Raw genomic sequence first — 25,349 nt, 5'->3', positions numbered from 1 at the left:
GAAGATGATTTTGTAAACCTTTCCAACACCAACATTTATGTTTTCTTTCCTGGGAGCTTAGCTGGAGTCCTCATTCTGTATATGAAGAAGAGTACGATGACATAGTACATGGAGCTTTTCAGAAAAAGGATGAGGTATACTAGATGTGCTGCCTTGTACATCAAGTAATCTGTAACAAACATAAGACAGAAAAATCTTGTTGAACATCAGTATCGTACAACCTCCTAAAAGACAGGAAAAAACAAGGCCGTGTGGTGTGTTTACAAGGATTGTGGTGGACAGCATGTAAACAAATACGATGTCTGACTGTCCTCTGAGCGGGTCTGTACTGCTCGTAACTTCTAGATGGAGAGGGTTTCTGCGCACTAGACCATCTCACAATACTGCCATGTTATTGTTACCTGCAGTGCAAGAACCTGCAGAGCAAGAAAGACTCTAGCTCTTTCACCACTGGTAGCACAGCTTTTGCTTAAATTCTTTTACATCTGTTTTTTTTTTTTTTTTTTTTTTTTAAACAATATTTCCTAAATCCCCATTCAAGCTAAAAGAAAATTACTTTGTCCCAAGTGCTGTGCAGTTGCTAGTCTGAAGGAGCGTCAGGTGAAGCACTCAGCATTTAACTGCACCAGGTATTTAAAGCAGTGGCCCTTAATGCAGGCTAATGATCTAGTACTGTAGTGCAAACAACATCTGCATTGGGCTAACAAAGCCTGATTAAGGAGGTATTGGGGAGGCATTGGGGAGGCATTGGGGAGGCAAGGACAATCCCCAGACATGGACTGTATATCTCGAAACAAGACACTGGAACTCATGATAAGGAAGCGGCAGACGGACAGAGAAACAAACGTAAGGACTATAAATCTCAAAACTGGACATTGGAATTCATTATAAAGATACAACAAACGGAAGAATTGGCAACAACCAGCTCTCGCAATTAAGAAACCTGCCAATTCAGCAGATTCCTGACCAAAGGTGAAAAGTACACTGTGAGGAAGACTCGGGGTCTTCCTCCCAAAGACCCCTGCCCACGTCCCAAAGACCCCTGCCCACAATTCTTGGAAGGCTCTGCGCAGGCGCAAGGTGCCAAAAGACTAATTAGCATGAGAAGCGAGGGAAGGCGGGGATAGGTAATGCATATGTATAGGTGCTTGTAGAATATTGATAGATTGATTGTATAAATTCAAGACTGCTTTCTGCTTTGAGTATGCACGATAGGTGGAGAGATCCCCCGTGCATCCAGCGCTGCAATAAAGAATATACCACTTAAAGGAATTTCGGCTTCGATCTTTGAATCAAGCCCAAAGACCTAGAGCACCTTTTTATATCCCACAATGTGTTAATGCAGTGTAGCACAGAAGCCTTTCTAAATTGCAAGCCCCAGAACTTTGGATATTTCCTGCAGACTATTTAGAAATATAATTTTCAGGAGTGCACACAGCAATATGCAACTCTCACATTTCTTTCCCCATTTAATTAATTCTCATTACCTTTGTAAAAAACGGTGCTGTTTCCAGAATATGTGCTGCAGTACTCTTCCTGAGAAGGAGTCTCTGAAGAATCTAATGGAAAGAGTTTAAATGTCCAAACTAGGCTTTTCTTTGAGTTTAATAAACATTAACAGAGAAATGGGGAAAAGAAGAGCTAATGTAAACAGTGAAGTGTGAAGTTAGTATTAAAAAAAAAGTAGGATATTCAAGATCTGTCTGAAGAGCAGGTGTTCACCAGTAGGATTCATTTTCAGAGAGAACTGAAGGCAGGAAATATTTGTGTAGTAGTAAGTGTTTGTTGCCTTAACTAGGAGCTTTGCCTGTGCCCTTTAGTGAATGTGTCCATAAGGCTGTTGGCAGCACCATTTTTATTTCCAAACTACTATTTCCAAACCGGTTTGACCACCTGATTGTCACTGAAGTAGCTGGAGTCTCTTCCCAGAACTTAGTATTAGCAGAAGCACAGAATAATTCAGATCAGAAGAGACCTCAATTATTTTATTTGTTGCTCAACACTGAAAAAAGTCTTGAAGAGAGTATGATTTGATGTTTCCTCTTTGGAATTTGCTATTTTGGCCATGCATTGTTCTGTAAAATAAAATACATGTATATTGTGCTTAAAGCAGCAATTTTGTGTTTGTTCTTGGTTATGGTACTTATGTTCATTGAGACATATGCTTAAGCACATACCTCTGTCAAAATAATCTTAGTACATATTTTTGTCAGAATACATTTGGAAGGTTGAAATGTAATATTTATGGCTGTGTTCTCATGGGGTGGAGCTGTACTCATTTATAGTAAATTGAACAGAGGTAGGTACTTAGAAAAGGGTAGGTACTTAGCAAAGATTCACCTAACTAGAATAAGCATTTGTCCTAAAGTTATTATCTTGATTTAAACACAGGTTTAAACAATTTATCATAGGTTGTTTCTTTTCTTTAAAATTTTACAGTCTTTTTCACAATCAGTCTTTTAACAATTATATGCGGTCTTTTTTTTTCTTACATTATTCTTAAGCTATTACCTTACTGCCACCAGACCATGAAAAAGTAATATATTTAAACATTGTTTTAAAAGCCTATCAACCTTATTTTTAACTCCCTAATTTATTATAGCTGTGATTAATGCCAGAGGGATTTATGCCTGCAAACCCTGCATAGCAGATAGCTGCAGTCTGAACCTGCTGTTTTGAAGAAATTCTGTGTACTGTCAAGTAACTGACCTGGCTCAGTGTAGACCCTTTTGAGCAATTCTAACTAACACCTGGTGACATTAAAGAACTGCTCTTTTCCTGTTACAAAGGGACCTTCACAGTACAGACTGGGTTTCTTTTCCTGGGAGGGCTTTGGTAGTTTTTACTGGTGTGTTTTAAGTATTGTTGTGCCTAGGAACACAGAAGCTTTCAGCAATAAGGATATACATCATACATCATTATTTCTCTAATTGTATTCAAACGATAAAAATAAATAAATAATCAAAAAGACATAATAATATGTAGAATGAAAAATAAATAATAAAAAAGTAGTATATACCTTGAATGGGGAGTTTAAAATTCTCTTGACTTTCATGGTCATATTTGCAATAATAGTTCTTGTTTGTCGTATTCCCTGGTAAAGTTAACCAGGTGCTGACTGAGTATTTATCATTTGTAGATTTCCAGACGTCTCCTTTTATGACATTTTTTGTTACCTCCTTATTTGCTTCATCAACCCATTGCACCCGAATAACTTCTGGGTAGAAATTCTCAATAAGACAAACATACAGAAGTTGATCTTTATGCTTCGTCTGCAGGATTTCAGAGTTCTCCGGTTTAGAATTTACTTTGTCTGGATTTGTATTTGTAGGGAAAGAAATAACAAAACAGAGGAGTATCAATAGTGTGTGACAATAAATTCTGTCAGTAGCATGTGGCAATAAATTTTGTCTTTTATTTAGAAGTTCTACGTGATTCATTTATGTTTCATTACGTGTTTCATTTATGTTTTATTTTTATAAAAAAAACCAGGAAAATTAAATCACAAAATGGTTTGGATCTAGGGGGGCTGTTGTTGTTCCTCTAATACTAGGTTTGTGTAAATGTTTGAATTAACACGACTGAAAAAGAAGAAAAAAATGCACAAAATTAAACTAAACAAAAGCAGAAGAACATGCAATATCCAAATAAGATTTCTATATGCAAATAGCGTATCTACCTGTACCAGGCTTCTCGTAGGTGATGTGCTTTGTAAAACTTGTTTAGTACAAACATAGCTGAATATATCTTAAATGAAAAGCGAGCCATTTCCACAAACTAAATGTAGCTAATCTCCATTTCACCTGTCTCTCTGGAATAAAACTTATGTTGTTAGAAGTCCAAATCAGCCCCATTTTGTCTATACAAAGAAGTCTTTTTGATATCATCAAAGTGGATAGCAAATTAAGACTGCTTTTGTTACACATGCAAACTTCTGCCATACACGTATAGGCAGACCTCATGGGTGATCATTTTTGTCTATGCTTAACTGCAAGTGAAAACTAGATGCAGTTTTCAAACTTCACTTTTGTTGTATTGAAGGTATGGCTATTTATTTTTTTAAAGGCAGTGAACAGATTTATTGTTCATCTCCTTAAACCACTCTCTCCCACTAGATTCTTGAGTACATCTTTGTACTGGCTTTCAACAGTGGGATACACAGTTTACAGAGTGATCTGTCTGAGTGGTGCAGTTTTCACGCCCTGTGAGAAAACACATTAATATAAACTTCTACCTCTGTCAAAATGCTTCTACTTTTCTTTAAATGATCTAGCTATTCTATAACAATCTTAGAGTATTTCATATTTAGTTTTTAAAAACAAAGATGACTAAAGCATAAGACTGCCTGCCCTCAAAATGATAACACATTATGGATTTCCCTCATTTTGGACAGCTGTCATTGAAATGAAAATGTGGACCAAGTTTTCTGTTGTACCCAGAAATAAACTTTCTAACAATTTTATGGCACTTGTTGATTTAGGAGTTAATTGTATCTCTATTCATCAGACCTTCCAGGAATACAAGATTAAATTCTTTTTCAAAACGATTTATTTGTTCCAGAGTTGTATATATTCAGAAGACCATGATGTAGCTCTTGTTTAAGTGACATTGTGCTCTGCAAAGCTTCATGACTGTCTTAGATATTTTTTTAGATTTTCAAAGCTTAGAAAAGTACCCTGCATAATTTTGTGGTCTTAATTGGCTAGTTTGATATTTTATATATATGAATTTTATGTATATCTAAATAGAGAGACAGAGAGAGATGCTCCCATTTCCTATTTCATTATGACCATTTTAGACACTTGTATTAATACACAATATTTTCCACCTCTAGAATAGCCACTGCCTTTCCATTTACCATAAAAAGACCCTAGGCACCTGGCTTAAATGAAACACCGAAATTATATCACAGTACTGAGGAAACACACTGCTTGAATAACTAACTGTAAAAGTGTGCATGTGAGAGTCTCATATGCACACACAGGTAAATGGGTGACAAAGGAGGACTGAACAATATATGTTTTGCCTCTATTCATGAATATATGTATGTTTCTGTGTGAATATATATACATACATAAATTGTAAGTATGTTTAGGGGAAAAAAGGATGAAAACACACAACTCTCTAGATTTTGATGTATTCTTAGGCTGATCTGTAAAGTTATTGAAGTCCTTCCACTCGACTTTTTTTTTTTTTTCTTTTTTTTAGTTATGCTTTACAAAATTTTTGGTGTTTACTTTGTTGAACACTTCCCTAAGACAGATTTGAGTAGGTGTAGGTCTTTTAAAATAACATATAACCAAGTATATATAACTTGCAGATACGTCTTAAGCTAAAATCTGGCTGTTCTTGTTCTAGAGCAGCAAGTTTAAGCTGAGATTTTAATTCTCCTTGCTTGGATGATCCCACAAAATGCAGTAATCACGTCGGATACTGAGAGCTCCTTGGGTCCCCTTCAAGTCATGGGGAGCCGAGAGTGCTCAGCACACAGACAGTGTTCAGGTCTTGCTGCCAGTGGCTGCAGACATTATCACTGATAACAACATCACCTAGTGCAAGCCTCCCCAGGTATTTTAAAGAAATAGCTATCAAGCTTCACTCCCCAGCTTTGCCATTACAAAATGTACAAAAACAGTCTTTCAAAGTACTTACTGGAAACGATGAGTTTAGTGCCTGTGCCAAAGACCAGATTGCCCACATTGCTATATTTCCTTACACAAATTGTTTAGGATTTTTTTTAGTTTGGATTTGGATTTTGTGGGAAATAAATAACAAAATAAAGAGCTGGAATATCAGTAGTGTATGGCAATAAATTCTGGATACTCAACTGCAAAATATAAATTCTTAAATTCTTAAGAGCAGTAAAATAAACAATTTTAGCTCTCAAGTTAGTTATGAATATGTAGGATGGGGATAGAAACATCTCATGTACAAAAGGTATTTTAGGTAAGAGGATGGGTGAATTACAGCTGTTTCTGTCCTTGAAGTAAGAATAAGCTTTTGGTTGAGCTGACTGTACTTGGCATTCAAACACATTTTCTATCAAGTGTTATTTTGATGAACCCAAGCAGTAGGTAATGATTTACAAACAAAAACAGTTACAAGACTCATTTGAATAACTGGGAATAGAAAATGTGACTTTCAACATTAGTTTTAAATGTGGTATTTCATAGAGAACTAAAATGAATAAAGGCTTTTATAAGTATAGTACAGCAAATCAAACTCAACATCAAAAGACGAGAATTGCTTCAAATAGTCTAAACTCACAGTTGCTTATACAATATACAGACTCTTCTGGAGTCCCAGCGGCTGCAGACATTATCACTGATAACAACGATGCCTAGTGATGGATGATCCCACAAAATGCAGTAATCACGTCGGATACTGAGAGCTCCTTGGGTCCCCTTCAAGTCATGGGGAGCCGAGAGCACTCAACACACAGACAGCGTTCAGGTCCTGCTGCCAGCGGCTGCAGACATTATCACTGATAACAACATCACCTAGTGCAAGCCTCCCCAGGTATTTTAAAGAAATAGCTATCAAGCTTCACTCCCCAGCTTTGCCATTACAAAATGTACAAAAACAGTCTTTCAAAGTACTTACTGGAAACGATGAGTTTAGTGCCTGTGCCAAAGACCAGATTGCCCACATTGCTATATTTCCTTACACAAACCGTTTGCGACATTTTAGCCATACTAATATTAGATTATAAGAACCAACATTTGAATAATAAGAGTCTACATATTTGGCTACAAAGCTAGAAAATGAGAGTTTATTTTCAGCTAATACTGCTACTCTCAAATAGCCTTTATTGTTATGCACATTAAATTCCATTTCAAACTAATCTTTGCTATCACTTGTTTAAAAAATATCAGAACAAATAAAAGTTCATTTCTGTGGCATGGATTGAAATACCATATACCCTCTGGATATTTTTCTAAAGAAAATTAATTCTCCTTCTGGGATTGTGAGTGCTTTTGACCACATGATTTAAAAATTGTTCATTTAAATGACTGTATGATATGAAACTGAATGCACAATCTTAAGCACTCACCTTAAGACCCTTGTTTGTCTCTTTCAATCTCTCCAAAGTTCTCCTTTTTAATTAATTTTATGTATATGAATTTTATGCATATTTCTCTGTGCACTAACATAAAGGTCTCTAAAGATCCAAAGGACCTGGAGGTTGATCAAGCATATTTTTATCACCTTTTTGCAAAATCAGTCCTTGTTTTGATGATATGGAATTTTACAGTTTGTTTCTCTAGCTCAATTTGTTCACACACAAAAGCAGGAACTTATCACACACTATTACTCAGCAATCCATGTCTAATTTCTATGTAGTATAAATATGGTTTTGAGTTACCAAATATAAAGATGAAATATTGTACATGCAGAAGATTCATGGAGGTAACTGGAAGGGGTGTTTAGATAGTCCTTTTGTATCTCTGGCATTGTTGTAATTAAGAAGGATTATGCTTGCTTATTAAATAATTTAGAGGAAAAAATGAATCTTATTACAGAAAATGGTGTGCAAGAACAAACCTTAGACCACTGCTTAATTGAAGTAATGAAAGACACTGCAGAAAATCTGAGCCAGGCAGTCAACAGCCACCACTCTTCTCAAGCCTAGTTGGAGAGATGCTTACTCATTTTGGACCCAACCCTCTGCATGCTGAGCTCACTGCAGTCTGTTTAAGTGTATGTGGGATTGGGACTGTTCATCCTCAGCTCCTGGCACACTTGCCTACAGAGTACTGATGATACCGCAGGTTGTCAATGCCAAAAAGACAACATCACACATACATCTATGCATGCTGCTGAGAAGCATCAACTTTTCAGCATTACTCCCATGCACGTCTGTCTCCAGGACCTACTGGCTTATCTGCAGGGAAAACCACGTGCATCTTACAGGAAATCCTGGTTAAGGTGAAATCAAAGGCAACATTTCTGAAGGTCCAGGATTTCACCCCACAAGCTAATATTTTGTTTATTTATTTATTGCCTTCCTGCTGTTAACCTGTGCTGAGGTGCATCAGAGAGAGCTCAGTTCTCCTCTGCTGGAATAAACAGGCTTTTTAAGAACAAATTAATGGGGAAAGACTGTATCCTCAAACAAATTGAGATATGCAGAACTTCAGACATAGTTTAAGGTATCTGTTCACATCCACAATGTTTTTCCATATATCTCTTCTGTTCCACCTGCTCTGAGGCTAAGGGGTGATCTTCAGCCGTGTTTCTGAGTTACCCCAGCCCCTCCACTCTGGGCTCCCTAGCCTTGCACAAGGGAACACAAGGGATGTGGCACAGTGTATCCAAAAGAAGTTAGAATGTCAGAAATTCGTGGTTTATATGAAGTCCTACTGTTTACCCCGAGCTAAAGAGATGAAATTTGCTATTGCAAATTCCATATCACTTTTTTGTCATTGCTATTATACTTTCAATATAGCATATCACATAATCTCTCCTCTAGATTGTCTTGAAAGAAAGGGATAGTGAATTTGTCTTCCTGCCCACGAAATCCTTGACATTTTTGCTAAAGTCTTTAGCAAATGTATGTAGTAATGGTAATCCTGAAAAGAGACTTTGGCTCTGCAGTTTTCTTTGAATGGTGACATTTTCCCTTATTTATTTAACACTCCGTCCTTTCCCCATAATACTGGTTTGGACTTTAAAGTCTGAGGGATTTTGGTTCAGTATTTAATGTCTTTCTCCATAAAATAAAATAAAATAAAATAAAATAAAATAAAATAAAATAAAATAAAATAAAATAAAATAAAATAAAAGCCTACAAATGCATGCATTAGTCTTCACCTTGTTGAGTTAAAATCACTTTAGTCCAACTTAGATGATATATTAGATCCAACTTAGATTATATATAAATAAGTGTAAGTATAAACTACCTCTAAGCAAGAAATATTTTATAATATATGGTTGCAAAATATAATTGTAGCTTTTTGAACTAGTGAACTTCAATGCATTTGATGAAATCGAGGTAGATACCTCAGTAATATTTAGAGGTTAACATAAAATATTTCTGCTGTAATTTCTGCTGTGAATTTATTTACTAGAAATATTAGTAGATTATTCTCCATGTTACTTTAGAAAAAGTTGGCAGTATGCTTGTGAGGTGCCAGAAAGCCACAGCTGCAGATGTAGCAGAAGAGGAGAGACAGGGAGAACATCCCCATGCTGAGTAGTGTAGCTACTCCACTTGCGTCCTTGAGGGAAAAATTGATTTGGTTTTTGGGTCACTCTGCTGTTCAGTCTTGGCTTCCCTTGTCTAAATTCTCTGAAAAGACACTTACACAAAAATCCTTCATTGAGTGTTGACATTGGATTAATATTCACATTCTGTTGGAAGCTTTTAGAAACTAATCTATTCCTCCAAATGCAAACATCAAACCCATCTCTCAAACCCCAGCCCTTCTTTTACTTGCATTATCGTAAGCCTACAGCAACTCTGTGTTGATCACAGCTAATCATAAGAGACCAAAAAGAACAAAATCAAGTTAATTACATGTTGTTGAGACTGGCTCTTGATACATATGCCTCTTTCAATGGAAAAAGACTCTGCTCAAGCTCAAAGTGTGATGATTCAATTGCATGAAGATCCTGTCTTGGTCTTCTCCATTTCTTTTCATTATTGAGCTAATGTTAGGTACTCATCACTGAAAAGATGATTTGTGATGAATTGCCTGTTCATAAGCACAACGTAAATCCATCCCCTTTTACTCTGATTAACAATCAGTTAAGAGCTTTGGCCCTTGTAGAAGAAATAGAATCCTGCAGGATTAGATAAATGCTTGAAAATAAATTATTTTAAAATATAGATACTAAATAAATGATCACTACCTGCTTAACAAGGTAAGGACTTTCACTTAAAACAACACATTTGTTCTGATGTGGACATTTCTATTAAATTGTAGTTTTGATTCAATTAGTCTTTCTGATAGGAATCATCAAAAACAGTCTTTTCTTGGCATGCTAATATAAGTTGCATTTAATCAGGCTTACAATATTTGGTAGTGATAGTTCCTCTGCCTTCTGTTTCTGTAGTAGTCTACCTCAGGGTTACAGCATTTAAAATACCATTTAATGGGAAAAAGAAGATTTTTATCCTCAATTTACCATCCAAATACATGTCTCTGCAGGAGAGACAAAAAACAGATCACTTCTTCATGTATGTTTTAGTAAATAAAAAGAAGTTTATTTCTACTGCCAAAGTGCTGTGTACGTGACAGAAATAATTAGGCACATATTACTTCACTTCTACTAGTCTAACTAAAAAAGCAATGGCCATTGCAAATTGCTCTTTGAATTTGTATTGAGAAGAGGATTTAATTTTTATTTTTTTTAAATGTTTAATTCACAGCTGCTTGATTCCATGCTTAATTCTTCAGTAGCTGAAAGAAAGAATGAGGGCTCTGGAAACTACTCCAGGCCATTTTCCACCAAATTTCTAAGGAGGAATACGATCATAAGTGACACAAACTAGCTCCTCAGTATATTTGTGATCCTAGACTACTGCGTTACAAATCAACAGGGTTCAAGGTCAGAATGTAAAGCTTAAAAACCCAGGCAGGGATGGCACTGACCAAGGCTCTAAGCAAGCAGAGTGTCCTCTGGGACACTAACGCTGAATCTGTATGACCACACCAAGCTTCTACATTTTATTTTAAAGAAAGTGACTTACCTGACACGATGAGCTTTGTACCGGTGCCAAACACTTTGTAGTAATAACCAGACACAGTGCATAAAGTCTTTGCAATAACATTACAGATCTATTATTCTTTGTATAATAGAATCAAAGAATGTCTGAAGTTTGAAAGGACCTCTGGAGGTCATCTGGCCTGACTCCCTTGTCAGGCCAGGTAGGATACCTGTGCAAGGATACCTCGTGCAGGTTTTCCAGGACCATGTCCAGGCAGCTTTTGGAGATCTCCAAGAGGGAGACTCCACAAACTCTCTGGTCAACCTGTGCCAGTGCTCCTTCACCCTCACAGCAGAAAAGTGTTTTCTGATGTTTAGAGGGAACCTCCTGTGTTTCAGTTGGTGCCTATTGCCTCTTGTCCTGGCACTGGACACCACTGAAGAGAGCGTGGCTCTGTCCACTTTGCACCTTCCCTTCAGTTATTTCTAGACAATGATTGAATCCCCCTGAGCTTCCTCTTCTCTGTGCTGAACAGTCCCAGCTCTCTCAGCTGCTGTGTGTATGAGAGATGCTCCAATCCCTTAATCATCTTTATGGCCCTATGTTGGACCCTGTCTAGTATGTCCATGTCTCTCTAGTGCTGTGGAGCCCAGAGCTGGACACAGCACTCCAGGTGGGGCCTCCCCAGTTCCAAGCAAAGGGAAAGGATCACCTCCCTCAGCTGCTGGCAGCACTTTGCCTCATGCAGCTCAAGGTACTGACAGCCATCTTAGCAGCAAGGACACATGGCAATACATGGGTAAATACAATTTTTTAAAGACAAACAGATTTGCTGTTTAATCAACTTTTAGGTCATGGAAAAGGGGCAGCAACCTAAACTTTACCAAAAAGAAAATAAAAAAGTGTGTGGAGATTTTGAGGACAGGTATGTTTTTAAATGGGCAGGCTTCATCTCAACTAAAATTAGTTTTCTGAAAGTTTAGGTGGACAGTACTAAGCACCTTGGTTCCATATCTGCTCTATGGAGAGAGGCAGCACCAGCAGAAGATGTATTAGTTCTATTAGCTAAGTAAAATGCTCCTTTAAAGCTCCATAAAATCAGTCCTAGAATTAGCGAACGTTATGATGAGATCTTTGCAGCACAAAATTCCGGATCGAAGATTTTGTTGTGCAAATATTAAGCAAAACCCTGACTGGATTGAAATCAACATCAAAATTCCCACTAACTAGAAACCATTATCAGATGGACAAAATTAGGCAAACTGCTTTCATCTCAGATGCTAAGTATCAAAGCGGCCGAAGTTTACTTGATGCAGGATAATTTGATTAAGTATGCCAATATTTTGGGAGGGAAGGAAAGTGTCTCCACAGGTAGGCATTCTTAATAATAATAATCATAACTGATAGCAAGAGGTTTCTGCAAAAAGTAGTAAGAAAGAGTATCCTTTCAATTAGGCATATCTTCAGACAGTTCTGGACATACTTGAGATAACTCCTGTCATTTGGTATGGTCAGACATAATCCCAAAAGAAAGCTTCTTGCTCTTCAAGTAATTTGCATAACCCCAAATTGACATTTTCTTTCAGAATGAGTTAGAAATATCACAGAAGTTGAGTATGCATCATTAAAGACAAAAATATCTTTTAGTTCTCTGAATGCTATATTTACCATATTTAAATTCATATTTAAGAAGAAAATAATAAGAGGGTTAGTTATACATCTACACTTCAATAATTGCTTCATTTTCCCAATTTCATACATAAATAAAAAAATGATGTTGTGTTCTGCATCTGGAAATGCTCTTTACGGGGGAAATTCTGCAAAGCATTCAGTAGGGTTAAAACTAGCAGAAGCTAAGAAACCAGAGCACAGCTTACAAACAATATCTAACTATTGAAATGCATTTCAGAAAAAGTACATTTTATGTTTCACACTTACCTGAAACAATAAGCTTAGTTCCACTTCCAAATATTTTAACATCAGCATCCCACAGTCTGATACTGCTTAGCAATATCTACTGCACTTCTTTTTTCTTTCACATGCTACAGAAAATGTCTTTCAAATTTAGAGGTTGGTAGTATCTTGCCCAGTGTAATATCTTAATTTTTAACATGGACTGGAGTGGAATATTTAGAAGTGCTATTATTTTTTCGTGATGAGTAAAAAGTCTGGGTTTTTAAATACACCATTTTCTGAGAAGAAAGCTGTGTCATGCTTATAACTACTTATATCTATCCTTTTAGTTCTGGGATTTCTCTAATAAAGATCTGCTGCTTCTAGTCTGCTACCTTTTCTATAAAGTAACCTCTTTTTCCTGCTTTAAGAAGAAATGTGATTATATTATCATTCCTAAAGGAAATAAAAAATAATTACTAGTTATTTGTTGGTTTAGATAGATAGGTATTTTTTATTTCCTAGAAGCGTTCTATCCTGAAAATTACTTGCTGTGTGAAAGTACCTTGGATTAGTTTTCATCATATTCTTACTTTGAAGCCCATATTTTACATGCCCATATTCTAAAACCATATTCTAAACAAAACTTACTGACATTTAAGATGTGTTTTACTAAGTCTGTGCTTCTTGAAAGTAGTTACACTGTTTTCTTTTGGCAAAAACACCCGACTCTACACAGGCATAATTTAATTGCAATCTGTAGTAAAATGTGCAAGTTTCCTCTGCCTTTTACAATTTGACTCATTTATACTAACCTTGGTAGTCTCATGTATTAACTGAGCAGCATACTGTAGGCACTGTTATCTGCTTTATACTGCTAGTGGCATTCATACAATAGATTGTACAGCTTTAACACAATTAACAGCAGTATGAATACAAAAGGAAGCCAGTTAATTTCAGTAGAGCCAGGAACTAGAAATTTACTAAATTCCAGGCAACTTTCCTTCCCAATGAATTTAGGCTGAGCCACCTCTATCAATAAGCAAGTTTTTGCATTTCTGTCTTGCTGTACTGAGAGTAGTTCTTAAACTTTCACACAGTTCATTTTTCTGTCCCAGAACAGAATGAGGAATGAGCCCAACCCAATATTTCAACTTTTAGCCCCTCACCTCATTATTCCATTCTGCCATCCTTAATAAGTGTTCAGTAACTGATGTGGAGGTGATTTCTCTGTCCCCTAGATTGATATATTTATTGCCCATCAACCCACCCAACCTGAGCCCCATGCACCGGTCACATAAAAAAATGTGATCTATCAGGCAGAAATTAATTTCCCTACACCCTTACACTCTTAGTTATCAACCTGAGAACCCAAGTGACTTTGTGAAAATCAGATCAATGTTAATACTTACCGGAGATAATTAGCTTAGTTCCTGTACCGAAGTATTTAATCCATGTGGTCCACACTATGTTTTGACTTTGCAATAAGCTAAAGTACTCTCCTGATGTGCAATTGCTGAATAAAAACAACTTTTTTTTCCTTTTTTTTTTCCTTTTTTCTTTTTTCTTTTTTTTTTCCCAATCTGCACCTGGGAGACTGCTTGAAGGATGGCCAGGAATTGGCTGGTGGGCGAATGTCAGGAATTTCAGACTTGTGCCCAGTTTTCTGCTGATATCTAATTACCTGCAGAGCAAATCTCTTTCTAAAAGTGTTCCAAGTAGGCTAGCCAACTCTTCCATTTAATGCTTAAGAATTAGGTGAAGTTTTCCTCTTCAATTTTAGATCGAGTAAGCCCACAGTGCTGTTTGTATTAAAAAACCAAACACGTATCTTCAGGTCATGATCCTACTCATTCCCACAGGTATACCCCACCTCTCATCTGGCATTAAGTACAATCAGGTAGTACTAGGATGCATTTCAGTTTTATCTGTCTTAATAAAACTTAACAGAAGGAAATAAGGGAGAGCCAGCTCTATAAACCACTCTGCAGTCCACTGTGAAGGTGTCCATGTGCTGCACCTTGCATTTTCTCTTCCCAGTATGCGGTTGTTATCCATCCATCTCCTGGAGTCACTCCAGACTCTGAAATATCAGTTCACTGATACCTTTTCATTTACTAACTGGAGAGAGAAGGGGGCTTTCCCTTTGCACATTGGGTTCTTACAAAACATCCCAAGATAACATCTGAGAAAGCCCTGGTACTGTCAATCAAACCACCCACATGTTTCGTTTGCCATTTACAAGAAACTGAATTTGAGTACGTCTTGTGTGCCATACTGACTACAAAACAACATTAAGAAATTACTGCCTGTGCCTACAGAGAGGAACTAGGCTGAGGGTGAAGGTCACTTGGTTTAATCAGATGTAGCACAAAACAGCTGTCTAGGCTAAATTCTCCTGGGCAGGAACATAGAATAGGCTGCCCGGGGAAGTATTGGAGTTGTCATCCCTAGAGGTATTTAAGAGATGTATAGATGTGGTACTTAGGGACATGTTTTAATGTTGGACTTGGTGGTGTTAGGTGGATGGTTGAAACTGATGATCTTATGGGTCTTTTTGAACCTAAATAATTCTGTTATTCTATGTTTGTATTTGCAACCACAAAGCAATGGCAAGAGTGACACAGGCAGAGAAAGGTGCTGCTGGTGCATCCCCTGGGTGGGCTGTGTCTACAACACTGAGTATCTGTGAGGTATCACTAGAAGAAACACAGACAACAAAAGACTGTTCATTGTAGATAGTTCGTCAAGCTCCCTTGCATGAGTCAGGCTTGTAAATAAGAGTAGGACAAAACTGAACCATAGTCATTTTGGAGAACTACCACCTACTTGAAATTGTCATATCATGTTTTCATCCCATCACACTAATATTTAATGAGCTATACTTCAAGGAACTAAATGTGGAGAGTCTCAGCACACTGCAGTAAAGGAAAATACTAAAAAAAGGCTTGATGGCAAAGAAAAAACTTGTCAGGCATGAGGGTCAACATCAGTGATGAAGCAGTTTCTGTGAGGGATGCATTGCTTAAGGGACATAAATATGGACAGCTGTTTTCAAATAAAAATCTCTTATCTCTGGCACTAGCTTTGGCAACACTGCCTACAGCTTTGTGGAGTGACTCAGATGCATCTCTACTATGCTGAAAGGCAGTAAAGACAGACAGTGAAAGCAACAAGGATGGGGAAAGACACAAAAACATCTCAAAAAGGGAGAACAATAATGCCCATCTCCATATCTCTTGAGGAATAAATCAAATATCATTTTGTTTCCAGAGCTGCTAACTTTTAAACTAAAAGAAGACTAATTTTTCAAATTTAATTTCAAACCTTGGGCTTTGAAAAGCTCCAGGACAATGTCCCGAGTTATTTCCTGGAACAGCAGCATGGAAATAAGCCCTTTTCCAGTAAAGAAATTCTTACAACCAGTTCCCTGCCTCACTTGAGCAAAATCAGGGGATGAGGAAGTGCCGATGTTGGATTAGGCATTTGCCCTTCACTGTTCACTTTGCATGTGCCACTCACTCCATCAAAATCCACAGCTTTTGGCAGCTGCCCCCTCCTAGGAGTGGCTCAGCGCCGAGCCAGTCCCGGCTGTGCAGAGCCTGCGTGTTGAGGCCAGGCAGCTCATCCACGCCGGGGGAAGTGAATTGGGATCTTTCAAATCGTTTGTGGTTGAGCCTCCGAGGGAGTATTGGTCGAGGTGATTGCCGGGTTTCTGTCATAGTGAGAGTCCCAGTAGGCACAGTAGTAGGTAGCTGCATCATCCGGACCTATATTTTTTATTATAAGAATACAAATTTTCTGGTTAGAAAGATTTTGAACTATATATCTGTTTCTTTGGAAGCTGTTTTCTACTGTTGTCATCCCTGATGAAATGTAGAGCATTCTCACTGGTTCTCTATTCTCCTTCTGTTGATACCAGTGTATGACAGTATTATCAAAATTTGCAGAGACATCTTTAAAATGACATTGCAGACGTGCAGTTCCTTGAGACATGGTGATGGACACAGGGGTTTGTATGGGAATTTCCTGTGAAAATCCATCTGGGGAAAAAAAAAAAAAAAAAAGGAGAAATTATGTTATTAACTATTAATCAGGGGTTGGTGAAGATACTCATTAGTGTGTCCATGTTTGCCTATGAGGGAACACAAAGTATATTAAGAAGTACTTACAAGACCAAGTGGTTGTGGCCACCAGTGCTGCCAGCAGCAGCATGTTGGCGTGTCCCACTCAGCTGTCTCAGAGCTCTCTGTTCTCCGAGTTGAGACTCGCAGAAGGAAACTGTCCCCAGGGCAGGCTGAGCTGTGCCACGTGGGAGGAGGAGGTGCCTCCCTTGGGTGGCAGCTGGAGAGCCCCTGCATCGAGCCACAGGGATGTGTCCCCCAGGCTTCTTCTGGCAGCACCAGTGGTCAGGGAGCAAGCATAGAAGGAACTTTACAAAGGGCACATCTTCATCTGTCGTAGATAAGAGAGTGTAAATCTCTGATTTAAGTTTTATCTGTGTGGGATTTTGTGGTACTCAAACAACGTAAACCATATTCCCAGGGACTTGTAGTCACTTACATGCAGATGAGGACAGACTATAGAGGGGGACAGGAAGATCTTGTCCTTAGAATTACTTGGGAGTGACAGGCATGATGTGCCCATATCCAAAGTCTTTTCTTTGGAACATTGTTCCTCTTTTCCTGCCTTTGCTTTCCTAGCAGAGAACAGCAGCTGGAGTAGAACATCAATATTAAACATTTGCTTTCCTCAAGGAACACCAGATATCTGCCATGCTGGGCAAACCACACTGACAGAACAGGTGAGTTTCCAGTATAGATGTGCTAATTCTTATGGTAGTGATGAGTTACCTTGCCCTTAAAAATGGTATGTGTGTGCCTGAAGACCACAGTGTTAATGATGGCTCAAACTTCGAAAATGACAGTTGTGCAGTGTTAGCTGCTCATTCTGGGAGGCAGACAAGGGTTTGGCCTTTCTGCAGCTGATACCAGATGGAGTGAGAAGACTGGGGGAGTGAGGAAGCTACAAACCTGTGGTTCAGACATTGGGGGAGTTTTGTGCCTTGATGGTCTATGAGATTCTACCATTGTGAGGGTCCCAGTAGGCGCAGTAGTACATGCCAGCATCGTCTGGAATGACATCCTTTATCATGAGGACACACCGATTCTGGTCAGAAACCCTTTCAGCTCTGTACCTGTCTTTTTGAAAGCCACTTTCCACGGAAGTTCTTCCTTCTGCAAAGAACAGTAGCCTCTCTGGAGCTTCATTCTCCTTCCGCTTATACCAGTGTATGACAGTACTATCAAAACTTGTTTTTAAGTTTTTGATTTCACAATACATCCGTGCAGTTTTCTTGAACTTAGTGATGGATATAGGGGTCTGTATGGGAATTTCCTGTGCAAATCCATCTAGAAAAAAAATGTGGAACAATCTTATTACCCGGAATTCAGGGACTTGGGAAGATGTGCGGCAATGGGTACCCTCTGAGGAAAGATTGCAAAGTAAGTAGGACATACCATACCAAGCAGCGGTGGCCACAAGTGCTGCCAGCAGCATCATGTTTGCTGGTCCCGCTCAGCTGAGACTCAGAGGAGAGGGAAGGAGGCCCCAGATGGGGACAGGGTTGAGTGGGAGGAGCAGACGTCTCCAGCGATGGCTCTTGTGGGCGCAACATTGTGGGGCTACGTTTGCAGAGAACCCACTGCAGCCTGGGAAAGGAATTAGACCTGGGAATGCTCATGTTGGTAAGGACATTGTCATCCCATCAGCTTTTCAGAAAGACTGGTAAGTCCAAGGAGCGTGGCATGTGGAAACTTGAGGCAGAGCTGCTGAGAAGGGGTTGAGAGTGAGAGCAGCTGCAGCCGTACATCAGGGCGTGAAGCTCCCAGCCCAGAAGCCACCCTGGTGGGTGCTGAGTGTGTGCGGTCCCCCGCAGTGGCAGAAGGCATGTCCCCACCCTGTCAGGGACCTCCTCTTGCTGCCTCAGCCTGGCCACCCAGCTGCGGCCTGCCAAAATGTCCCTGTGCCTGTGCTGCCTCCACTGCAGCAGCTCATGGGGATCAACCTGCAGCAACCATAGCAGCATCCCCAGGAGCAGGCGCCTTGCCTGTGGTTTTGTGTGGGGAGGAAATGCACAGCTGCAGGGCTTAGGTTTTGAAGCTGAGGAGCAAGCACTTCATGGAAAGAAAGAGTGGAAAAAAAAAGCAGAAAACATGTGCCATGTGCAGGGCCCTGTATGTCCCCCTTACACATCATGAGGCTGCTGTCAGTCCATTTCTCCAGCCTGACGAGGTGCCTCTGGATGGCAGCACGACCCTCCCCATGTTTCCCCCACTCCTCCCAAAGTCTAAATCTACTCTTTTAGTTTAACACTGTTATGTCTTTTCCCATCACTACCCTTGTCGTATCGCCATGCTCCCTCATAAAGAGCTGTCCTGTAGGACCCCCTCCCATCACACCAGGTTTCCCCAAGCCCTATCGAACCTGCCCGTGAACCCTTCCAGTTACGGAGCATCCACAATTTCTCCAGGCAGCTTGGTGCACTACCTCAACGCCCTCATAATAAAGAGTCTTCCTAGGACTGAATGTAAATCTACTCTCTTTTAGATTAAATCAATTTCTCCTTATCCCATTACAACTCTTCTCAACAAAGAGTTTTTGTGAGGCCCCCTTCAGGTGCTGGAAGGCCGTTGTCAGGTCTCCCCAGAGGCTTTTCTTCTCCAGGCTGAACAACCCCAACTCTCTCGGCCTTTCTCCATAGGAGAGGTGCTGCAGCCCTCTGATCCTCCTCATGGCTCTCCTCTGCACTTGTGCCAAGTCTCTCCAGTGCTGTGGGGCCCAGAAGTGGACTCAGCACTCCAGGTGGGGCCTCCCCAGTGCCAAGCAAAGGGAAAGGATCACCTCCCTAAGCTGCTGGCAGCACTTTGCCTCATGCAGCTCAGAGTACTGACAGCCGTCTTGGCAGCAAGGGCACATCGCTGGCGCCTGGTCAGCTTGGTGTCCCCCAGGACCCTAAGGCCTTTTCTACAATTTGATCGCCATCTGGCTGGCCCTCTGCTGCCCAGAGTTGTTCCTTTCCAGGTGCAGAACTCTGCACGGCACCTTTCCAGACATGGTGAGGTTGCTGTCAGCCCATTTCTCCAGCCTGACAAGGTGTCTCTGGATGGCAGCATGCCCCTCTGGTGATGACAGTAGAAGTCTAGCATGACCCCCACTCCTCCAAAGTCGATGTTGTCTACAAACTTGCTGAGGGAATACTCTGTCCCGTCATCCAAAGCATTAGGGAAGATGTTAGAAAGGACTGGACCCAGAACTGACTCCTGGGTTACATTGTTAGTTTGTGGCCTCCAGGAGGCCTTTGTGCCACTGATCACCACCCTTGGGGCCCAGCTGCTCAGCCCATCTTTCTGTCTCCTTGTCCAGCCCCTCACACCAACAGCCTTTCTCTAAGACTCTTAGGGGTGACATGGGCTTTAATCAAGTCCCCAGACTATCTGCACTGCTCTCCCCTCATCCAGCAGGCTGGGCATTTCATTGTAGAAGTGTATGAGATTGGTCAAGAATGATTTCTCCATGGTGAACCCATGCAGACTACTGCTGATGATCTCCTTGCCGTCTGTCTGTTGGTTGGAGGCATAGCCTATGGCTGAGGACGTCACTTCTCTTCTGGACACATCAGGGGAGAAACTGTGATGATAAAGTGGAGTTTCTGGTCTGTTGTAAGATGTTGTAGGGACTGAAATGGCATGGAAGACAGGAGAAAAATGTTGAAGGAAGGTCTACCAAACCATGTAGACTTTATCCTTGTTTCAGACACACGCCTTGTTTCAAGAGAGAGCACCAAATATGTAGAGATACATTGCTGTTTTTGCTCCATGGATTCAATAAAGAATAGAAATCTTCAGCTGCTGTTCGTTCATGAGGCACAGACAGGCTGTGTGCACTGCCAGGTGAGTGCTTTCTGTACACCCAGGTCTTCAACTTAACAGCGATGTTCCCTATTTGTACCCTCGACTGACAGGGACCTGCAGCTTCTGCATGTTACAGAGATGTGTGAGTCTGGAAATAATATCCTGATTACTAATATCCTCTATTTAGCAACTGTCATGTTACGTTGTTGTTTTTCCTACCCTGTAGCAGAAAATCATCAGAGCCGAGCTGAATGAGGAAGTATCTGTGTTTCGGCAGAGCTCAGAGCTTGCGGTTCGGAGTGCCAAGTGCCTTTTTGTATGGTTTATCTTGGCCCATCTAACGCTGTGATGCCTTGATATTAATACCAGTACGCACAGTAGTATGTGCCAGCATCCCTCTGGTTTACATTATTTATTTGGAGACTACAGAGAGGTTCAGAGGCACGCTTCCTCACTTGATACTTTTGTCTGTCAGAGCTCTCATCAAACGTAGGAGTCTGTCCCGACACGTACAGTATTCTCTTGATCGGCTGCCCAGGAAGCTGCTTGTACCAGTGCACAATGTCTTCTTTCGTCAGCCGGCATGCCATGCTGGCCGAGCGGCCCTCTGCCTGAGTCCACATTGCTGGGGTTTGCACTGGCATTGCCTGCGCGTCACCACCTTGAAGGGAATGGAGAGAAATTGGGTGAAAACTTGGTAAGGGCTCAAAACGTCTGCAGTCTGGAGCAGGGGCTGTGTTCTCTGCATAGGGGAAGGAGAGGAGAAAGGGAACGGGGCTTACAGGACCAACAAGAAGCTGCAAGCAGGATGGGCAGCAGCAGCATGTTGCCGACTTGGGTGAAGTGTGGAACTGGAGTAGGGGCAGGAAGGTTATAAAGCCCTCCAGGTAGAGAAGGAGTCAAACAGCTCTGGGGAGGAAATGACTCATTTGGCACACCCAATGGTGGTGTCTCCACTCATTATCATTGCTGAGTGGGGATGGGGAGGGCTACACCACGGAAACTAAAATGTAGAAAGGTCCATACCCAAACTACTACTGACCTCAGGAGAGTCAGTGAAATCATTTTGTGTGACGTGAAAACACCCAAGGTACCTGGAAAGATGGTCATTTCCCCCAAATCAAGAGACAAACCAAGTGTGGGAGAGACTGACTCCTGGCTTACGCAAAATCCTAGCAAGGAACGGGGCTCTTTCTCTTATTTCAGCTGTGTTTTGACTGCATGGTCTGCCTTGCAAAGGTCTGAGCCCTCACAGTGACTGCCAGTCCAAGGGTGGCTTCTTGCTCCCACCAGCTGCAAAATTCTGTTCCTAATACAGTGCCAGATGAGAAAAGTGCCTGATGGAAGGGCTTCTTTATTATCAGAAAGAATTTTGATAATTTTCTGGTGAAACACTTGGCATCTGTAGCTCTTAGTTCACTAAATGGCGTGCTGTTGGTTTCCTGCCTTCATGGCAAAGCAGTTTGAAGTGAAAACCTGTTGCTATTGGAAAAGAGGTTTGTGGCTATGTGAGTGGGGGCAAAATGTGGATTTGGTAGCTGAGTGGCTGCAGGGGTGGCCTCTGTGAGAAGAGTCCAGGAGCTGCCCCATGTCAGGTAAAAGCTAGCTCCAGAAGGCTCCAAAAGGGACCCACTGCTGACCCACCAGTGGCTGCATCTCCATGAGAGCAGATTCAAGAAAGAGAACTAAAAGAAAAACAATACTGCTGCACAACAGCAGCTGGGAGAGCGAGGAGAGAGCACCAGCCCTGCAGACCCCAGGTGAGTGCAGCAGGAGGGCAGGAGGTGCTCCAGGCAGGCAGCAGCAGTTCCCCTGTGGGCTGTGGAGAGGCCCCTGGTGGAGCAGGCTGTCCCCCTGCAGCCCATGGGTCCCACGTGGAGCAGATCTCCACGCGGCAGCCCCCCTATGGGTGGAGGAGCCCCCGGTGGAGCAGGTGGATGTGGCCTGGAGGAGGCTGCGGCCCATGGAGAGCCCCCGCAAGAGCAGGCCCTGGGCCGGAGGTGCACCCGTGGAGAGGAGCCCACACAGGAGCAGGGGTTTGGGCCCCCATTCCCCATTCCCGTGTGCCTGACTCTTGGGGGGAGAACACAGAAGATGGTGAATGGTGGTGGGGAGTGGGGGAGGAAAGTGTTTTTATTTGCCTTTTTATTTCTCACTGTGCTAGTCTACAAGATCAATATAGGCAATACATTTCAATAACCTCTCTGAGTCTCCTTTACCCTTGACGATAATTGGTGAGTGATGTCCTTGTCCTTATGTCAAGCCTGGAGCCCTTTCTGTCATACTTTCTCCCCGCTTTCCTTTGAAGAGGGGGAGTGAGAGAGCGGCTGTGGTGGATTTCATCTTCCCAGCTGGGTAAAACCACCACAACCAGCAAAACATCATCTGGAAAGGGAAGATTGTTCTTGTATAGATTCAGGTCTACCATCCTGGTCTGGTTGGAAGGAGAAGACAAACCCAGGCTGAACCTGGGAATGGAGTTCTTATAGTTCAGAGTCTGAAAAATATCAACCCCCTGACCCAATGACCCAAAAAGAGAACTTTTTTTTTCTCCTTAATCTTTTCTTTATAAATCTAATACATAATAAAGCACTGACTGTCGGGTTAAATTCCTTTATTTCACTTTTCTTTCTCAAGCCACGGGCTTTGAAAAGATCCAGGAAAACATGCTGAGTTATTTCCAGGAACAGCAGCATGGAAAATGGCACATTCCTGGTAAAGAATTCCTTACAACCAATTCCCTGCTACACTTGAGCAACGGAATGGGAAGAGAAGGTGCTGAGGTTGGGTTAGGCATTTGCCCTTCACCGTTCCCTTTGCATGTGCCACTCGCTGCATCGAAATCCCCAGCTTTTGGCAGCTGCCCCCTCCAAGGAGTGGCTCAGCGCCGAGCCAGTCCCGGCTGTGCAGAGCCTGCGTGTTGAGGCCAGGTGGCTCATCCACGCCGGGGGAAGTGAGTTGGGATCTTTCAAATCGTTTGTGGTTGAGCCTCCAAGGGAGTATTGGTCAAGGTGATCGCTGGGTTTCTGCTGTAGTGAGAGTCCCAGTAGGCACAGTAGTAGATAGCTGTGTCATCTGAAATTATATTGCTTATTGTAAGAGTACAAATTTTCTTTCTTGAAACCCTTTCAATTGTATATGTGTGCCCTTGGAAGTTTTCCTCCACTGATGTTTTCCCTGTTGAAATGTAGAACATCCACTCTGGAGCTTTATTCTCCTTCTCTTGGTACCAGTGAATGATGATGCTATCAAAATTTCTAGAGACACCTTTAAAATGACATTGCAGGCGTGTTGTTCCTCCAGATTTGGTGATGGATATTGGTGTCTGTATGGGAATTTCCTGTGCAAATACATCTACAAGAGAAGAGAATTGAAGAGAACTGAAGAGAATTCGGAAGGGAAGGGAAGGGAAGGGAAGGGAAGGGAAGGGAAGGGAAGGGAAGGGAAGGGAAGGGAAGGGAAGGGAAGGGAAGGGAAGGGAAGGGAAGGGAAGGGAAGGGAAGGGAAGGGAAGGGAAGGGAAGGGAAGGGAAGGGAAGGGAAGGGAAGGGAAGGGAAGGGAAGGGAAGGGAAGGGAAGGGAAGGGAAGGGAAGGGAAGGGAAGGGAAGGGAAGGGAAGGGAAGGGAAGGGAAGTCAGAGGAGAAATAATGTCTTTAACCAGCAATAAAGGATTTGGGAAAATGTCTGTTAGTGCAACCATGTTTGCCTGTGAGGGAATGCAAGATAAAGTACAAAGCACTTACCAAACCAAGCTGTGGTGGCCACAAGTGCTGCCAGCAGCATCATGTTTGCTGGTCCCGCTCAGCTGAGACTCAGAGGAGAGGGAAGGAGGCCCCAGATGGGGACAGGGTTGAGTGGGAGGAGCAGACGTCTCCAGCGATGGCTCTTCAGGGAGCAACCATGTGGGGCTATGTTTGCAGAGAACCCACTGCAGCCTGGGAAAGGAATTAGACCTGGGAATGCTCATGTTGGTAAGGACATTGTCATCCCATCAGCTTTTCAGAAAGTCTGGTAAGTCCAAGGAGCGTGGCATGTGGAAACTTGAGGCAGAGCTGCTGAGAAGGGGTTGAGAGTGAGAGCAGCTGCAGTCATACATCAGGGCGTGAAGCTCCCAGCCCAGAAGCCACCCTGGTGGGCGCTGAGTGTGTGCGGTCCCCTACAGTGGCAGAAGGCATTTCCCCACCCCACCAGGGACCACGTCTTCTCCATGGTGAATCCATGCTGACTACTGCTGATGAACTCCTTGCTGTCTGTCTCTGTTTGTTGGAGGCATAGCCCATGGCTGAGGACGTCACTTCTCTTCTGGACACCTCCGGGGAGAAACTGTGATGATAAAGTGGCATTTCTGGTCTGTTGTAGGACTTTGTAGGGACTGAAATGCCAAGGAAGACAGGAGAAAAATGTTGAAGGAAGGTCTACCAAATCATTTGTCTTCTCTCCTTGTTACAGACGAACACCTAGTTTCAAGAGAGAGCACCAAATACGTAGAGAGGGCGCTGAGTGTGTGCGGTCCCCCGCAGTGGCAGAAGGCATGTCCCCACCCTGTCAGGGACCTCCTCTTGCTGCCTCAGCCTGGCCACCCAGCTGCGGCCTGCCGAAATGTCCCTGTGCCTGTGCTGCCTCCACTGCAACAGCTCATGGGGATCAACCTGCAGCAACCACAGCAGCATCCCCAGGAGCAGGCGCCTCGCCTGTGGTTTTGTGTGGGGAGGAAATGCACAGCTGCAGGGTTTGGGTTTTGAAGCTGAGGTGAGCTGCAAGCACTTCTTGGAAAGAATGGCTGGAAGAGAAGCAGATTGGAAACTGTGTCTCTCTTCACAGAACCAGAGAATCATAGAATGGGCAGTTTTGGAAGGGACCTCTGAAGATCATCTAGTCCGATCCCCCCA

General features: G+C 41.9%; 1 protein-coding gene and 1 gene segment (V, D, J or C); both read right to left on the bottom strand.

Annotated features, from left to right (window-relative positions):
- Positions 1 to 10: 10 nt before the first annotated feature.
- Positions 11 to 24,246, bottom strand: LOC116486001 (immunoglobulin kappa light chain). Its single transcript, XM_032181890.1, has 6 exons — positions 24,204 to 24,246; positions 23,502 to 23,814; positions 10,697 to 10,743; positions 3,020 to 3,313; positions 1,488 to 1,559; positions 11 to 169 (listed from the first exon to the last, which is right to left on the bottom strand). The coding sequence occupies exons 1-6, from the start codon at positions 24,244 to 24,246 to the stop codon at positions 36 to 38; spliced, it is 903 nt and encodes a 300-aa protein (XP_032037781.1). The 3' UTR covers positions 11 to 35.
- LOC116486002 lies at positions 20,820 to 21,285 on the bottom strand. The segment is given in 2 exon segments: positions 20,820 to 21,121; positions 21,243 to 21,285. Coding segments are annotated over 2 exon segments (345 nt in total).
- Positions 24,247 to 25,349: the final 1,103 nt, after the last annotated feature.

This window comes from Aythya fuligula, chromosome 2 (genome assembly GCF_009819795.1).
Source record: "Aythya fuligula isolate bAytFul2 chromosome 2, bAytFul2.pri, whole genome shotgun sequence".
NCBI lineage: Eukaryota > Metazoa > Chordata > Aves > Anseriformes > Anatidae > Aythya > Aythya fuligula.
Note: the sequence above shows the minus strand (reverse complement) of the source record. Positions and strands in the feature narration are given on the sequence as shown.

What these genes read in the sequence shown, in the direction of transcription:
- LOC116486001 (XM_032181890.1), bottom strand. Translation starts at nt 24,246, where the DNA reads ATGATGCTGCTGGCAGCACTTGTGGCCACCACAGCTTGGTTTG. An exon ending in GGCCACCACAGCTTGGTTTG is followed by an intron (nt 23,815 to 24,203) that starts GTAAGTGCTTTG and finishes CTTCTCTTGTAG; the next exon opens with ATGTATTTGCACAGGAAATT. An exon ending in TTTTAAACTCCCCATTCAAG is followed by an intron (nt 1,560 to 3,019) that starts GTATATACTACT and finishes TCTTTCCATTAG; the next exon opens with ATTCTTCAGAGACTCCTTCT.